Source organism: Babylonia areolata, unplaced genomic scaffold (assembly GCF_041734735.1).
Source record: "Babylonia areolata isolate BAREFJ2019XMU unplaced genomic scaffold, ASM4173473v1 superscaf1, whole genome shotgun sequence".
Classification (NCBI taxonomy): domain Eukaryota; kingdom Metazoa; phylum Mollusca; class Gastropoda; order Neogastropoda; family Buccinidae; genus Babylonia; species Babylonia areolata.
In genome coordinates, this window is record NW_027468365.1 from 155,322 (window position 1) to 172,704 (window position 17,383).

A 17,383-nucleotide genomic window follows, 5' to 3' on the forward strand; every position below is an offset into this window, starting at 1 on the left:
GAGCAGTTAGAGTAGAAGTAGGAGCAGCGAAAGCAGAAGTAGTAACAAAAGTCATAATGGAAGTAACATCAACACAGAGCAACAATTACGGTAGAAGTAGCGACAGCAACTGCAGCAATCATACGCAGAAGAAGTAGCAGTACTGAGCATCAGTTATAGCAGAAAGAATGCACTGAAGAAGGATCCCTTCGTTTGTCTGCCCAAACTGCGAATTTGATTTTATGTATGATACACTTGTAAAGGTGGGGCAAAACGCCTATCGTTGTCATGGGGTAAAGAGCCCATGATAGGCGATTCAACCCAAGACGTTTGCCCCATGTGTTGGGCAAAAAGGCCTTTTTCTTTTCTTTTTTTTTTTTTTTTTTTTTTTTTTTTTTTTTTTTACCTGGTACGTTCTCAAGTTTCTTCTTATTTGTATGAACACTGGAAGTAGTTGTAGGAGTTTTCAGCCTCTTAGGCAGATCTCAGTCAATTATTGTTCAACTGAAGCCAACGTGGAGCTGCCTGTGCCTTCATCAAGGGAAGCTGGCACGTTCCAGTCTTGTAGTGGGTGGTGGGCGTTTTCACCATTGACTGAGCCCCATGCTCCTCCACGTGTAAATAATTACTGATATTCTGCTTTATGTTCTCTGTATAATCATAGTCTGCATCATTATGACTAAAGTCTTATAACTTGAAAGTTCAAAAGCTCTTTACTATACTGCCTGTACTGGGGAAGTGCCGTACTGTTGAAAAATTCATTATCATCAATAACTGATTATTATTATCATTATTATTCGCCACAATTATCATCATCTTCTTCTTCTTCTTCTTCTTCTTCTTCATCACCATATCCTACTGCCAGGACTGACTACCATCATTGGTAGCTCTGTTGTACCGCCAGCGCCATTTTTCTTTTCCATGACACTGAATATCTAACGTGTATTTTGTTGTTTGTTTGTTTATCAAGAAACCTTCTAGACAAGTGAGCTAACTGTGCACAAACCAGGCATATCAAATATGAGATGCCACCATATGGCAAGCGCGCATAAAAAAAATATACAAAGTGCGAAGTAGGTCAGCACATCCGTGTCTGTTGACCTAAGCGCGTTGTGTTACGGTGCTGGTCAGGAATCTGCTTTGGAGATGTGGTGTAGCGTATATATATATATATATATATATATATATATATATATATATATATATATATATATATATATATCCGAATGCAGTGACGCCTCCTTGAGCTACTGATACTGATACTGACCTGGGAGATTGAGAACCCCCCAAGCCCTATTTCACTGACTCTCCATGATCGCGTTGCGCGGGGATTCTGTCGAACCCAAAATCTTCCGAGTCTGCTTGGATCCCAATAATGCTGTTATCGCTTGACTTTCGAGCGCGTTCATCAAGTACTTTTGGCAAGAGCCCGGGAATGTGCCGAGTCTGACGACCTAGACTGTCCATGGATACATGTACACGGGCGTTCTCGCGCACACAAGGTGCCGGCAAAGAGAGGTTTTTTTGTAGACAGTTGCAGTAAAAAGATAAAACCAAAACCACATTCAGCATGGAATTTAGTTAATTCTACACAATTCTCTAACATGTTACGTTCGATCACTTGTCCTCTAGTATCATCGAAATGTAATAATTTGAAAATTGAAGTGTGATCATTTATTGCCATGGATACCATGACGTCAACCAGCAAGACTCATGGGGTTTCGGAGTCACGCGGATGAATACTTGCAAATGACTGTAAGTGCATGCGCCACTTCGCCACATAAATAGTTCCCAAATATTAAACACCCTGTCCCGAGGATGATCATTGTATCACATCCATAGAAAAAATGGTGTTTTTCAAATACTTAATTTCAGAGTACAAGAATAAGATAAACTTTCAGTTTTTTTAAATCTCAGTATATTCAGCACTGACGAGAAAGTAGGCATTACGTCGGCCATTTTGGATACTCTTTATCAATCCAGTTGGTAGCGAAGTGTACATCGCATGCCACAACAGGAAACATGTCTTCAAAAAAAGATTTATATGTAAATAAGGCAAAGCTTGCCGAGCAAGCTGAACGTTACGATGATATGGCGAAATACATGAAAGATTTGGTGGAAGAGAGCTCCGGTGACAGTAAGTGTGTCCTCAGCAACGACGAGAGAAATCTACTGTCGGTTGCGTACAAGAATGTCGTCGGTGCCCGACGCTCGTCGTGGAGGGTTATGTCCAGTATCGAGGCTAAAACCGAAGCCTCCGAGAAGAAGCAGAACATGACAAAAAAATATAAAGAAAAAATCGAATTGGAGCTGATATCGACCTGCAACGATGTGTTGGTATGTTTGCTCTTCTGAGTCATTCCAGTAGACATTCGTTGCATTCCATAATGATCTCGGGGATTTGTGTCATTACCGGTCTGTGAATGTATGTGCGTGCGTGCGTGTGTGTGTGTGTGTGTGCGCTGTGCAGTGCAGTGCAGTGCAGTGCAAGGTTCTTTTTGGCCAACTGTCTTGTCTCGCCTTTCTGATCAGACGAGCATCCAAGTTATATTACTTATATTAATTATAAGGAAGTTGATCACTGATTTTTATTTCACAGCCATATGAAGAAAATTAAAAACTTATAAGAATGCCACATTTCATTATGTTACCACTATTGTGAATATTGATAATGACATTTTATAGCTAGGCTTATTATTTTGTATTAAATTAGAAATTGTATCAGGTCATATCACATTTCTTAGTTACCCGTCATTCATCTGGCAGAATGAACGCCCACGCCATGTTATGAACACTACTCTATACTCATTCCATCTTGAGGGGAAAATTGTGGATATATATTGTCATAGTACTAGTGCTTCTGAGTAGTATTATAACTGTTACTTGCATTCGCTCTAGTCTACCATCAGCATGAGTACTATCAGAACTAACCTGGCTGAACTGGCCTGTTTCTTCAAGTATGTTCCACCATATCTCACATTCTATTCTGTTGAAGTGTATTCGAGGGGGCCCTATAAATATGATTGATGATAATCTGTATAGACTATAGCTCAAGAACAAGATGCTACATGCACTGAATTTTGGGAAGACCTGTCATGTTGGTGGATATATCACATGTTAATATTCTTTTGTCTACAGAATTCTCAGTGTGAAAATCAAGCTGCAGTGAGCACCACTGCTTTTTTTTTTTTTTTCTGGTGGTGATGGTTTAAGTTGTTTTATTTTTTTTATCTGCAACTGTATTTATTTTCCTATCATTATCAAAGGGGATTTTTCTACAGAATTTTGCCAGGGTCAACCCTTTTGTCACTATGGGTTCTTTTACATGCGCTATGTCCATGGTGCACACGGGATCTCAGTTTATCATCTAAATGACAAACGTTCACTTCTGATCAATGCTCAAGGTTGAGTGAAAGGGCAAAAAATAGTGACAAGAGTGGAATTCAAACCTGTTCACCCAGATTTTCTCACTTCCTCAATTCCTGGGCAGACTGTGACCTCTTGGCCCATTCTCCACTGGGGTTCTTTCAAAGTTTAAATTAAATGGGTGACATTCTGAGTCATTGGAGTTGCACGATATATGATGTGGGTACTTATATGGCGCCTATCCTCGATCAGTAGATGATTGAAATTTGAATGCTCAGTATGAATCATGATTCGATGTTCAGTTTGACCCATGTAGATTATGACTAGAAAATTGTGATCTGATTGCTGTTGGTTCTCCTTCTTGAACTTTTTACACCTGAGAATTAGTCATTTCAAAACTGGCAGTGGTGGTTTATGGTAAAATACCAAGATTACATGTTTTGACTGTTTTATTATGCACACAAGCCCATTTACAGTGACATTCATAGGCCCACTTTCAGTGACTTCACAAGCCCACTTATAGTGACTGGTTCTGGGGAAATAATAAAATATCTAGTTGAACATTTAGAAAACTGATGAGTCAAAATCATGTGTCACTGTCAGGCTACAGCTTGAGTCTGACAGTATACTAACATTATCTGCTGTGAAGAAGTTTTTCCCATACTAGAAGCATCCTCTGCCCTCCCTCCCCCATATTTCCTTTGTCACTGTGTTCAGGAAAACATAAAGGAGTGAAAGAAAACAATATGAAGACAGCTGCTGACAAAGCTGCTGATATCAAAACAGTAAATGTACCCATGCTCCTCTTCCTTAAGATTAAATCAGAACAAGAACAGCATGAATTCTGTTGATACTCCTGTAAGATATTTTTGTTCCTAGAAACTTCCTTGTGGATGAACAAACTTAAGTCTGGGAGAAATGTTGCTCACTTGCTGTTGTTGATAGACAAGAAAACTGTACGGGCAGGCAGGTAGTCTTTGGATTTTTTTTTTTTTTTTTTTTTTTTTTTACACTACTCACCATTGGCAACTTACTGGATTTTATTCAGTCTCAGGTGGGAAAAAATAGATGGCCAGTGTGAGTAATTTACTTGCTTTATAGAGGGCTGACAAAGTCTGAAAGTGACTTGTATGTGAATGTATTGTACTCAGCTTTTGCTTATAGTTGTGAGGTATCAGTTTGTCTCAGTCTCAGTCTTAGACAAGCATGCACATGGCCATCCCCCAACTTAATATTTAAGCCTTTCTAAAAGAAAAAAAATATATATAATTTTTTAAAATAAATTTTAAAAAGAGAGAAGATTTGTTAGAAAATGTAGACCTGTGAAAGTGAGATGCATTCTTATATCCTGTCAACATTGTTTTGTTTTGTTTTTTAATCCTATGATATTGATAATTGATACTGATAGTAACAGACTTATAACTGTGTGGTCATGGTGAGAGAACCAAAACAGGTTCAGTGTCAGGGATCAAAGTTCATGGTCATACAATGACAAAATCCAAAACTTTTCAAAGCATGATAGAGCTTGTAGATTTGTGTACGTTTTGACGCGCTTGTGTATACATACAAAGTGAGTTTATGTTATAACCCGGCGTTAGGTTGTCCGTGTGTGTGTATGTATGTATGTCTGTGTGTCCATGGTAAACTTTTACATTGTCATTTTCTCTGAAAATACTTTGTTTACCAATACCATATTCAGCTTTAAGTACACAGTTTTGAAAAAAAAAAATCTTCACAGTCATACCAATAATAGGTTGAACTTGAACGTCTACTGAATTTAGGCTATTTCTGAATTATTAACAGTTTATATTATTGATGCTCGATCCGGCTTCAGAAAACACTGTTACCTCTTTGCAGCTGCCGGAATGTAGGCATTGTGTTAAGAGGATGCCATGACCTTGTTTTTCTTGTTTGCAATTAAAAGGAAAGAAATAAAAATTCTGGACAGAACACATACTCATGATACTGATACAGTGATACTAACTTAGTAACTACATTATTGACGTGTTTACTGCATATGAATATATTTATAAGTGGACATTAAATTAACTCAAATGAACATAAAAGAAAATTCGAATCGACTGTTTCATGGAGTTCAGGTCAACCTTTTCAACACAGGTCTGTGCAGATCTTGACAAAAAATATGTCAAGCTTGATGCGATGGCAACATCTCTTCACTGCCAAAGTAAAAGAATTTCTTCAATAATTATTGACTCGTTTACTGCATATGAATGTTTTAAAGTGGATGCTGAAGAAACTAGAATGAACAGAAAAGAGAAATTGAACGGACGGTGTCATAGTTTCTTAGTGAGTGAAAAGAGCTTCTTGAAGTGATGGGAATGTGTCCATTACCTCGGACTTCTTAAGTGCCCGAGATAGACCAAATAACATGATGTAAACAGCGTTGTCACTTCGATTACCATTGTCGATTTATTCCACTAAAATAACATGCTCAAATGATAATTTTTTAACGTCATTGTTGAAGCCGTGTCAGCACAGTGGATAAAACCACTCATTCTCGATTCGAACATCTTCTGTTATTATAATAACAGAGTTCGAACATCTTCTGTTCGAATCTGCATGGAACTTTTTTTTTTCTTTTTCTTTTTTTTAACGGGAAGCTTTATGTAATTATAATAGGTGGCGGCAGTGAAAATTTAAATATTCATTACAATGACTGAAATGTGATTTTTGGCAAACAACATGACAATATAAGAAAAACAAAAAAAAAAGTAAGTGAATATCTTGATTGGTTCTGAAGATATTCCATTTTAAAGATGTGACGATGTGTACATGCTGTTAGTACTTAATATTCTCACATTTTCACAGTTATATTATACTGTCCATGAGGGTACTGTAATGAAAACTCATATACTTTTAAAAACCATATGATAATGGTATATTGCACAAGAAAACACTAACACTTCAGCAGCAAAGAAACTGGAAAATATGTCTGTCAAAGTAGGAGGAAATAGAAAATCAAGACGTGTCAATGTGTACAGAATAGCAACTTTGAAGGTCTACAGCACTGAAACGAATAGACAGTTGCATTTCAAAATAAAATATCTTGCAGATTACATCACAGAAAGTGCACTGAATTTTTTTCAGGCAGGACAGTTGACTGAATTTTAAGTATCAGAGTCTCAAACTTTGAAAAATCTTCAATTTGACCAGTGGAAAAAAGACTGTTTATTGGGGTAGCATGCTGCAAAGATAAATATTTCAGTACCTGTCACAAGTAGGACCATGAAATTTTGTGTGTGTATTAAGTGAAATGTCAGCTTTCAAAATAAATTAAAATCAACCTTAAAACTTCCCTCTAAAGTTGGCAGAAAAGGAATGATACCTGATTTTCTCATTAAAAAAGGGTGCATGCTGCAGATGAGACTTCTTCAAAATTTTTGTTTTTGAAAAAAATATTGAAGTTGCAGCCACAATAAGTTACCAGTGGTCAAGGCTGATCATCTGCTTCAAAATTACTACAAATTTTTAAATGAATGCAACTTGAGAGCATTATACAGAATGGGTAGGTTGATGGGGCATTCCACAACAAAGGTTCCCAGGAGGGAGCAAATATTACATAAGTTGCTAGCAAAAATGACAGATATATGAATCTATTTTCTTTCAGCTCTCTAGTTTTTTCTTCCATCCATGAACCCAGTCATGCATTTCATTATAGAAGAAACACAATAAATAAGAAATAAAAGGTGGATGATGCACCTTTATTTCTTCACAAAATGGCATTCACAAGAGAAAATGCACACCAAAAAATCTCTCATTTTTTGGCACTCACAGGTTTCCTGGCATCAGCAATAACATGCTGCTCACTACCTGAGATGTTCATACTGGCCTTTTTGGATCATGGAATAGGTCTTGCAAACCCTGCCATAAGCAGCTGTTTCTGCAACATGTTAGATACACAGATCAGCTCATAAGAAAGAACAAATGTTATGTTCAATTTAAAACTTAAAACCAAAACCAGAGCTCTCAGTTTAATATATGTTTAGGCTTTTGTCAATTTCTGAGTGTTTTGAGTGGGAGGAAAACACTGTGATAACAGAATTATAAAATGGCATACTAACAGGTAAGCATTCATTCAACAGCAACACAAAATTCACCGCACTGAACAAAATGGCCGCACTTACCTTTCACACAATAACTCAGTTGCAGCATCAACTTATGCTTTGACAATTGAGGCTGAATTTTTAGGGGTCTGTCCTTTCCAATTGCTGACAAGAACTTTGCCATCTACTTGTACTGTTCATCTTATGGATGTCTTTGTTGCATGCGATTATTTACTCAGAAATTCCACTTCAGTGTGCTACATTTCATGACTGAGATGAAAGTATTACTTAATGTCTTATGTATACATGTATATGATTACTTACATTAAATATTTTATTGTTAATATGCACATCATACTTAGTATCTTATTCTTTGATATATATTTTGTGTACTCATCTTTATTTGTGTGTGTATGTGAGAATGCATGTCTTAGATATATATCAAACTGAATATTTCATTCACAATATGTGCATGGTATTTTGCATTTTATCATTTCATGAAATATGTGTTTACTTCCCTTTGTTTTCTGTTTCATGCAGTCTAGATGCACAGCATATCATGGGTTACATGACCCCCCCCCCCCCCCCCCCCCCCCCCCGCGCGCGCACACACACACACACACACACACACACACACACACACAATTATACTATCTTAATGGCTGGATTCCTGGTAGTGTTATATAGTTTGACTTGACTGAACCTGATGTACAACTTAGGCTATGGGTGTTATTGTACTGATTTTCTTTTTACTAATTTTAGTTTGTTAAAAATTGGTGTTAAATTTTTGAAGAAACAGGATGTTGCCTGCACTGTTCAAATTAGTCATATATCTCTTCACATTACACTTTTTTCATACTCAGACATACACATACTCACAAGCATACATGTGCAAATGCAAACTTGCTCTGGCTCTCTCTCTCACACACACACACGCACACACCTACTCCACTGACAGGAAAGAAATGGGGAAGGGGGATGACTGGAGGGAGGAGATGGTGGGTTATATCACTGTCAGCAGTCAGGGATTCTCAGCCAGAGCAAGTGGTCAGTGATTTGGCTCAGTGCCAAGTTTGCCACAACCATTGACAACCCCCTCCCCTCTCCTTACCATTGGTGGGAGATTCTCAGAGACAAAGGAGGGGAATGGCTATACAACTCTCAGCTAATTATGAAAGTGAAGTTTGCAGAGGAGAAAGGGGGGGGGGGGAGGGGTTAGTATGAATTGGTGTTCTTGTTCTTTCTGGAATGTGAGAGCATAGTATCTATCTGTCTGTATATATTGAGATAAAGTTTCACAGCTATAGAAGCTAAATGCAACTAGAATATCAGACTTGAGTTTTGTGTGATGCTGAATGAAAAAGAAACCATATTCCAATTTGTTTACTCACTTATTCAACACAAACCGAGTCTGTAGCAGACGACGCTAATGCTGTCCCGAGCACTTCCGGTTTTAGACCCAGGTAATATTTTGCTTACTAAAGCAAAAATCAATCAAATATTAGTAATTGGAATTCATGGGCTCCGTTTTAACATGTCCATTTTTCATTCTGTATCAATAGTTTTTGTGTGTTTTACTCCGAAAAAAATAAATCGTGTTCCGATTGAAACACGGTGTCACGTTACGAAAACACTTATGAAATAGATCCAAGCTGCTCAGTTACTGACATCGATCAAAATCCTGATTCAGAGAATTTCAGCTCAATATTGTGCATGAAAGTGCTAAAGACATTCGTTTTCAAAAATAATATAAAACTTACCGATGAAACTTAAGATTTTCTGGAGAAACAATGCCATTTTTGTGTTAGCTGAAGTGCCGCTCTCCTGTGTCGAATGTTGATTGGGCCGACGCAACTGACGAAGAGGGGTACCTGCTTTTGAATCGCTTGAGCAAATTGCTCATGGATCAAAAATATTAGTTTCGGATACCATTGAAATCAGCAGAAAATGCTCTTTACCGCTCATACAGTAACCCGTAGGGTCAGATTTCATTTTCGAACTGCGCGAGGCGTTGAAAGATAGCCGAAAAATTCCCGTAACTTTGCGCTCAGATCTAACTACCCTACTTCGCCCAAGGCTTGGAAAAAAACACACGAAAGTTCTCCTTGAACTTTCGCCTTTCACGGCTCCCAGTTTTTCGAACAGTAACCAATGAATGGAAAACAACGGATGCGATTTTTTCCACTATGTGGTTGAAACTAACTGTGTCGCGCTCAGAAAGACGCCGGCCGCCATTGAACAAGGATCGCTATTTCGCGTTACAGTACACTTTTTTTCTTCCATCCGCGAACTCATGCACGCATTGCATAAAGCAAACACAATAAAAATTAAAATTATGGATGATAAACGATTATTTCAGTTGGATAGTTTTTCACAAAATGAAATCAAATTTGAGAAAATGCACTTCAAAATTAGTCAATTTTTTAGGCGTTCATAGGTTTCCCGGCATCGGCCATGGGGGCTGCCGCTACCTAATTATAATAACAGAGTTCTAATACATTTCAGCAAACTGATTTTCATAACTTAATATAAGATTCATTATTATTACTGTTTTCTCTTTTTTTTTTCCATTTAGTGTATACCACAAGTGAGTCGTGAAGGCCTTGCCTTTCCTGTCTTCTAATGTTCATTAAATTTGATAGATTGTAGCATAACATGCCAACCTTTTCAAAAGTCATGTTTAGTCAATTAGTGGTCAAATACTGAAATAGTCAAGGTCCTAAAGGTGACAAAATCAGAAAATGCAAGATTAAGATAGGGTTGTCCAGTTGCAAGATAAAAATAGTACTTGCAGCAGTGTCTTTTATTTTTCTGTTGTACAGTTCTTGTGCTGGATTACAGGGATATTGCTCTGGAGCTTTGAATCAGTTGTAGGCTTGTTGATTTATAGTGTGTGTGTGTGTGTGTGTCTTTAGGAATTGTTGGACAAGTACCTGATTGACAGCTCACAGGACAGCTCCAGTGACCAGGAAGACAGCAGGGTGTTCTACCTGAAAATGAAGGGTGACTACTTCCGCTACCTGTCTGAAGTGACATTGTCCCAGGACAAAGAAGGTAGAGGGACATGATATTTGGATATTTTACCATGGTGTTTCAGGTGAAATTGAACGCCTCATGATTATGTATTTGGTCCAGAATCTGAGTGTTATATTTTCTTTTATAAGTTTAACACTGAAAGTTTATTATTAAAAAAAAAATTAAAATGAAAAAAATCGGTTTCATGGCTGAAATTATTTTTCAGTAGAGAGTTTAGACTATTTGAGTATTTCACAACTGACTCTGACCAGATAAACTAAAGGTATTTACTGTTTCAGTTTGACACTCAAAAAACAGAACTTACTTCAGAGTAGATGAAAGCAAACATAAATTTCAAAACATGCATGTAAAGTTTCTAACATCACAACATTTTTTTCCTGTTCAGTGCCTATGTCAGCGGACGTACTACAGAAAGTGTTGCTGTATTGTATGTAAGATGTCCACTGATGTACTGCATCATTTTTCCTTTACCAGAGTTTGGTTCAGTGACCATAAACATATTTTGAATGGTTAATTTGGTGTGTCTGGATGATAAAAATACGACTTAACTTAATATACATCAGGTGGAAGACCCCTTTCTTCTTGATAATGATTTTCTAACTGGACCACTTGGAATGAACCTGGAAGGGGGTTTGCTTCGAATGCAAAAAAGCAAAGACAGTGGTCTTAGTCAGCAGATCTACACAACTTTGCAGGCTGTGCAAATGATTATGGATAGGCACAGTGATGTAGATGAATCTCTTTTTCTGATTTGTTTGAACATGATTACACAACCATAACGATGAAACGCAAAGCAACATTGTTCAGTCTCAGCATACATCATTTTTGAGTGGCTGACAGTGACAGAGAGATGGGTGGGTATGACTATAAGCCTGTAGTTTGAAGGAGTGGGAAGTGGGGTAGAAGAAGGAAAGGGACTGGGCACTGGCCAGTGGTGTAAATCAATAGGTCTTAGGCTAGTCGGAGAGCAATGAAGGGGGCGTGCTGTGGACATCAGAGAACTGTTGTCACTGATTACTGCCATGGTTAGGACAGGAGCCAATAATTGTGATTTTCATGAAACCCAGGGTTGAATGTGCAAACGTATCAATTTTGCCACGCTCTTTGTCACTGGTCAGAACAGACCTGTTTGCAGGGAAAGCAAAACAGCATGCACATTAGATGATTTTTGTCAGCCCACATGCTGCATTGACTGAGTTAGTCATTTGATTTAGTGTCATTAATTGATTAAACTTAAAGAGTTTCTTTTTCTTTTGGGAAAAGTCTTTGATGTCATAAAGCTTGACTGCAGTTTCTGATCATTTTTGACTCACTTGTGTAAACAAGTGAGTCTATGTTTTAACCCGGTGTTCGGTTGTCTGTGTGTGTGTCTGTGTGTCCGTGGTAAACTTTAACATTGACATTTTCTCTGCAACTACTTTGTCAGTTGACACCAAATTTGGCATAAAAATAGGAAAAATTCAGTTCTTTCCAGTCATCTTGTTTAAAACAATATTGCGCCTCTGGGATGGGCACAAAAAAATAAAGAATGAAGCCTAATTATATGCAAACTGCATTTACTGTTATATTTATATTTTTTGTATTCTCTAAACTTGGCACTTTGATCTGATATTCTGACCCAACAGCTAGAGCAGTCATTATTATCATTTTTTGTTCAAACAGGAACTTCTTTTGCTAAGCATGGGAGTTTTATTTATTTTGCAAACGTTTTGGTGCAGATAGTAAAAAAAGGGAAGTTACTCTGTAATGCTAGGGGGAGTTAATTTGCTTTAAACTGATCTTTCTCATCTTAAACATTACATTTTGAAACAAGAGAGGCAAGGCCTTCAAGACTCACTTATGATGCACTTTTTAAAAAACATCCAAGCTTTTATTTATTGAGTATAATTTCAAAATGTAATGTTTAAGATGAGAAAGATCAGTTTAAAGCAAACTAAGTCCCCCAGCAGAGTAATTTCCCTTGTTTTACTGCCTGCAGCAAAACGTTTGCAATAAACAAAACTTTCATGCTTAGCAAAAGAAGTTCCTGTTTGAACAAAAAATGAAAATAATGACAGATCTTTTGTTGAGTCGAATACCAGATCAAAGTGCCAAGTTTAGAGAATATAAAAAATATAAATATAACAGTAAATGCATTATACTCAATACATAAAAAGCTTGGATTTTTTTTTAAAGTGTATCACAAGTGAGTCTTGAAGGCTCTGCCTCTTGTTTTATGTTGATTGTGCCCACATTTGCCATTGTTGTGACAGTCATTCACTTACATAATACATATTGTCTGCAAGAGTTGTGATTGTTATCATAATCTTACAACCTGTTTTATGTTGATGTTTTTTGTACTCATGCAAACAAAGCGAGTCTGGGTGATAACCCAGTGTTCGTGTGTCTGTGGTAAATATGAACAAATTCATTTTCTCTTAGAAATACTTTGTCAATACTGGATGTGATATAAACATTGTGGAAAGCCATAAAATCTTCTTGGTTAAGCCATGTGTCTGATTCTGAATTGTGAATGGTTTATATTGCTGAGGTTCCGATTCAAGGAAATCTATTTGGTTCTGCCCTGTTTGTTGCCTGAACGATTGGGTTTAAAGACGGATTGACATCATTTTTCTTGTTTGCAAATAAAAGAAAAGAATTAAAAATTCTGGTCGGAACACTTAGATTGGTTAGAACGATACTTACTACACCATGTGAATATTTGAAAGTGGATACTGAATTAACTAGAAAAAAGTAGAATGAACGTTATTGTTTTTTGTTTTTTTTAATTGAATCGATGGCACCCCTAGGGCAGAGCTTTCTCAGCTTCCGTAGACCTTGCGCCACCACACTGATTTGTGCAGATCTGGTAAAAATGGCAATGTTGCAATGCCTGAGGCGATGGCAGCTTCACCTTTACCATGAACTTAAAAAGAATTCTTAGATAATGGAGATTTATCAAAGTAACATGATTTAAACAGTGTTGTCACCTCTAACAGAGTAATGAATTTATCGCACTAAAAAAAGAAAGAAAAAACAAACGACTTTAGATGTTAATTTTTGATAACACTGCTCAGTTTTGTTTTGGTCTTGAGTTGATCTTGTTTCCGAGCGCAACTTGCAAAGTTACAACTTACATGGTTCAATGCCAATCAAGTTTTTATCTTTTCTTTTTTCTCTTTTTTGCGGGGTGGGTTTTTTTTGTTTTTTTTTGTTTGTTTTTTTTGTTTTGTTTTGTTTTTTGTTGTTGTTTTTTTTTTGTTTATTTGTTTTTGTTTTTGCTTCTCCTTTTTTTTCCAACTTCATAATACAGAACTCAGTTTTTAATGATTTTGCCCCTCCCTTTTATATATATATATATATATATATATATATATATATATATATATATATATGTCTTCTCTTGATTCCTTTGTTGGATAGAGCGTATGTCACAATCCTGGAAAGGGGGATAACTTTTTTTTATGGGATTTTCTTTACTGTAAGTTTAAACTGCAAGAAAATGTGTTATTCAATTTCAGTTTAGTGTTATGTTCATACAGCGTGCATCTCAGGCCCAGCAAATTTTTTTCCCCAAGCAATTTACAATTGAGGAAGAAACAACTGGAGGTGAAAAACAATTTAAATGAACAATTTGTCCCCCAAACCATAAAGTTTCAAATTTATTTCCCCTTATTCCCATCCCCCCACCCCCCCCCCCCCCCCCCCCCCCCAGGCCCACCTCCCTTTTTTTTTGGTTTTTGTTTTGCTTGTAGTTTTTAGAGGTGTTTGATTGGCTAAGAGAGGACCAGGCAAGACGGGTCATCTTTTCACTGTTAGCCGCATGAAATTTGGCCAAGCAGAGCAAGCCGATGGGCCTAGTTTGTATCAGTTTGGCATGGTACAGTATATGTATCACCAAACATGGAGTATAATACAAACTCCTCCTATTTATGACAAATGATTCCCCTGTGATAAAACCTCTTTTCTCTCTGCTTCAGTGTTTTCTTGATTGATTGGTTTCAGCACACATGAAAAACTCTGAAGGAGCGTACGAGAAGGCCACTGAAATTGCTGAAGCCAAGATGGCTCCCACTCACCCCATTCGTCTGGGACTGGCACTGAACTACTCTGTTTTCTATTATGAAATCATGAATAAACCACAGAAGGCCTGCAACCTGGCCAAAAAGGTAAACTGCCCTATATATCTGAGTTATACCTTTTTTGGAGGGGGGTGGGGGGGGGTCACTCACAATCTCATCTTTCTTCCTTCATTTTTCTGTCTGTCATTGTTTCAAGCTGTGATCATGTGTGTGTCTACAGAAATTTTTATTTTGGATTTGTTTCACAGATTTTTTTGTGTGCTGCACATTAAATGAATAGCATTCAGTTACAAATGTAGGAAGAATACAAGAGCACCTGGGTCCAGATATTCTTGAAATCTGGTTTTGAAAAGATTCTGTCAGGTTGTTTCTGTATGAGTTAAATATGCAGTTGTTTTCCAGTTTCCATCTTTAGTATTTTTACAGTAGATTTCAAGACATTTCGTCTGTGAGATAAAAAGAAATAAGTTAATGCTGGATTTGCCTCAACTACTTCAGTGTTCACTATGTGAAGTGAAGGGTTTGAATTATTGAAATAAATGGTTGAGCATCAGAGTAACTGACAGTTTCTTCAGGTGCTGTTTTGCCTTGAGGTTGGTTTCTTTGAGCAGTGCTTGGCAAGCAGGCACTGCTTTTTGTATTGGAGCATCCAAGCCGGAAAGTCATGGTTAAAGTGGTAATGAATATTGTTTTATGAGAACTATTACTATGACAGTTATGCCCAGACATTAAACAGTGATATTTCAGTTGGACCCAGGCTGCCTTGTTCTATGAAAGGGGGAAACATTCAGCCCACAAGTTGGTTAGACGACCGACTCAAGTTGCTAATAGCCTAATACTAATAGTAAACAGCCAGCCTTACTTATTCTTAGATAGTCTGCAGCTTACTTGCACTCTCTTTGTTTAGTAGTAGATTAATAGCGACAAAGAAATTTAGAGAAAGACTTGAAGTTGAACATCTGCAAAAACAGTTTTATATGATATTTTATCATTTGCAACTCCAACCCTTTGCTTTTGTGTCCAGTATATTTTCTGCTTGCATTTCTTGCAGTTGCAGAAAAAGCAGACAGGTGAATAGGGTTAATGTTCCCAGCTAAGTCTTGTCCATGGAAAATTTACTATCATTGACTTGTAGACGGGCGCAATAGCCGAATGGTTAAAGCATTGGACTTTCAGTCTGAAGGTCCCGGGTTCAAATCACTGGAGACGGCGCCTGGTGGGTAAAGGGTGGAGATTTTTATGATCTCCCAGGTCAACAAATATGCAGACCTGCCAGTGCCTGAACCTCCTTTGTGTATACGCAAGCAGAAGATCAAGTACGCACGTTAAAGATCCTGTAATCCATGTCAGCGTTCGGTGGGTTATGGAAACAAGAACATACCCAGCATGCACACCCCCAAAAGCGGAGTATAGCTGCCTACATGGTGGGTTAAAAACGGTCATACACATAAAAGCCCACTTGGGCATATACAAGTGAACGTGGGAGTTGCAGCCCATAAACGCAGAAGAAGAAGAAGAATTGACGTGTATACATGTGTGTGTGGAATTATCACTCTCAGAAAACTACATTCAATTAATTGTTCTTAAACAGCCTGTCATAGATTCCCACCCTTTGTCGTTGTTTCAGATCATTTAACACAGCTATTTAGATGGGATCAAATACCCCCATGTGGCTACCATTATCTTCCTGTCTCTTACAATATGAGTTTTCTCAAAGGTGTAAGGGTGCTTCCCAAGGACTACTGGTTTGTTGGATGGAAATTTACTTCATTTGGTGAAGTTACTGGATGAGTTACTTTTTCCATTGTAATTCCCATGACACTACAACATTTGCATAATCCTACCCATCCACCCATCCCCCAAAAAAGAAGAAAAAAAAGAAACTTTTTACAGATTCCTAAATGATAATGAATCAGTCTAATGCCTGTTCATGGAGTGCCTGTATGTGTTGCAGGCTTTTGATGATGCCATTTCGGAGTTAGACCAGTTGAGTGAAGAGTCGTACAAAGACAGCACCTTGATCATGCAGCTGTTACGAGATAATCTCACGGTAAGTCTTGCATGGTGTTTTGTTGGATTTTTTTGTATCTGTGGTCCCATGTTCTATGCCCTGTTTATCTCTGCTCCTCAGCTGAACATACTGGGTCTCAGTACATAGCCACAATTTTGTCGCATTTTTACTGACCGGTGGCAGTTTGTTCCTGTTTGTCACCAACATCAAAATATTTTTTCCGATTTATATTGGGCCAGCAAGGTTTACGCGCCTGGTTCCTTGTTGTAAACCATTTGGTAGTGTTGCAAAATACTTGATGTTCTGTGTGCAGTTTGGGGTGTGAGTCTCACAATAAGTCTCAGGTGATGAAACTGAGCCAAAGCATATCGTATGCGTGTTTACTGTGAACCAGAGTTGCTGATTTGTTTGTCTGAACAGGCGATTGACTTCATTCGTAATGATGTATGCCGATATGACTGAGTGTGATCGTTCTTTAACCCTCTTACACCCAGGTCGCCTAGCACTTATCACTTGTGAAATCCTATGCCAAGGGGAATAACTTGTGATTTTCGATAGTGGGTAATTATAAACCTAGATTAAAAATATAATTACCTTCTTTAGTTGCACATGTTTATTTTTCCTGCATTATACACATAATAAAGTTGCAAAAGAATTTTTGTTTCCAGGCTCATGTTGCTTTGTAAAATGTGTCAAATTTGGTCAACTTTGAAAAAAATTATTTTATTTACGTATGATTTTCTTTGGAATAAGTTTGTCTGGTCTGCAGTGTCTTCTAACACACCTTCTTTTTATTATTTTTCTTACTCAACTTAAGTTGCAACAATGAACATGCTGATTTTTATGTCTTTTCATTTTGAGGGATG

The 17,383-nt window shown here is 37.5% G+C and overlaps 1 protein-coding gene across 1 annotated transcript; it reads left to right on the plus strand.

Annotated features, from left to right (window-relative positions):
* The first annotated feature begins 1,909 nt into the window (after positions 1-1,909).
* LOC143278179 (14-3-3 protein beta/alpha-like) lies at positions 1,910-16,679 on the plus strand. Its single transcript, XM_076583212.1, has 4 exons — positions 1,910-2,316; positions 10,325-10,463; positions 14,430-14,593; positions 16,461-16,679. The coding sequence occupies exons 1-4, from the start codon at positions 2,002-2,004 to the stop codon at positions 16,662-16,664; spliced, it is 822 nt and encodes a 273-aa protein (XP_076439327.1). The 5' UTR covers positions 1,910-2,001; the 3' UTR covers positions 16,665-16,679.
* Positions 16,680-17,383: the final 704 nt, after the last annotated feature.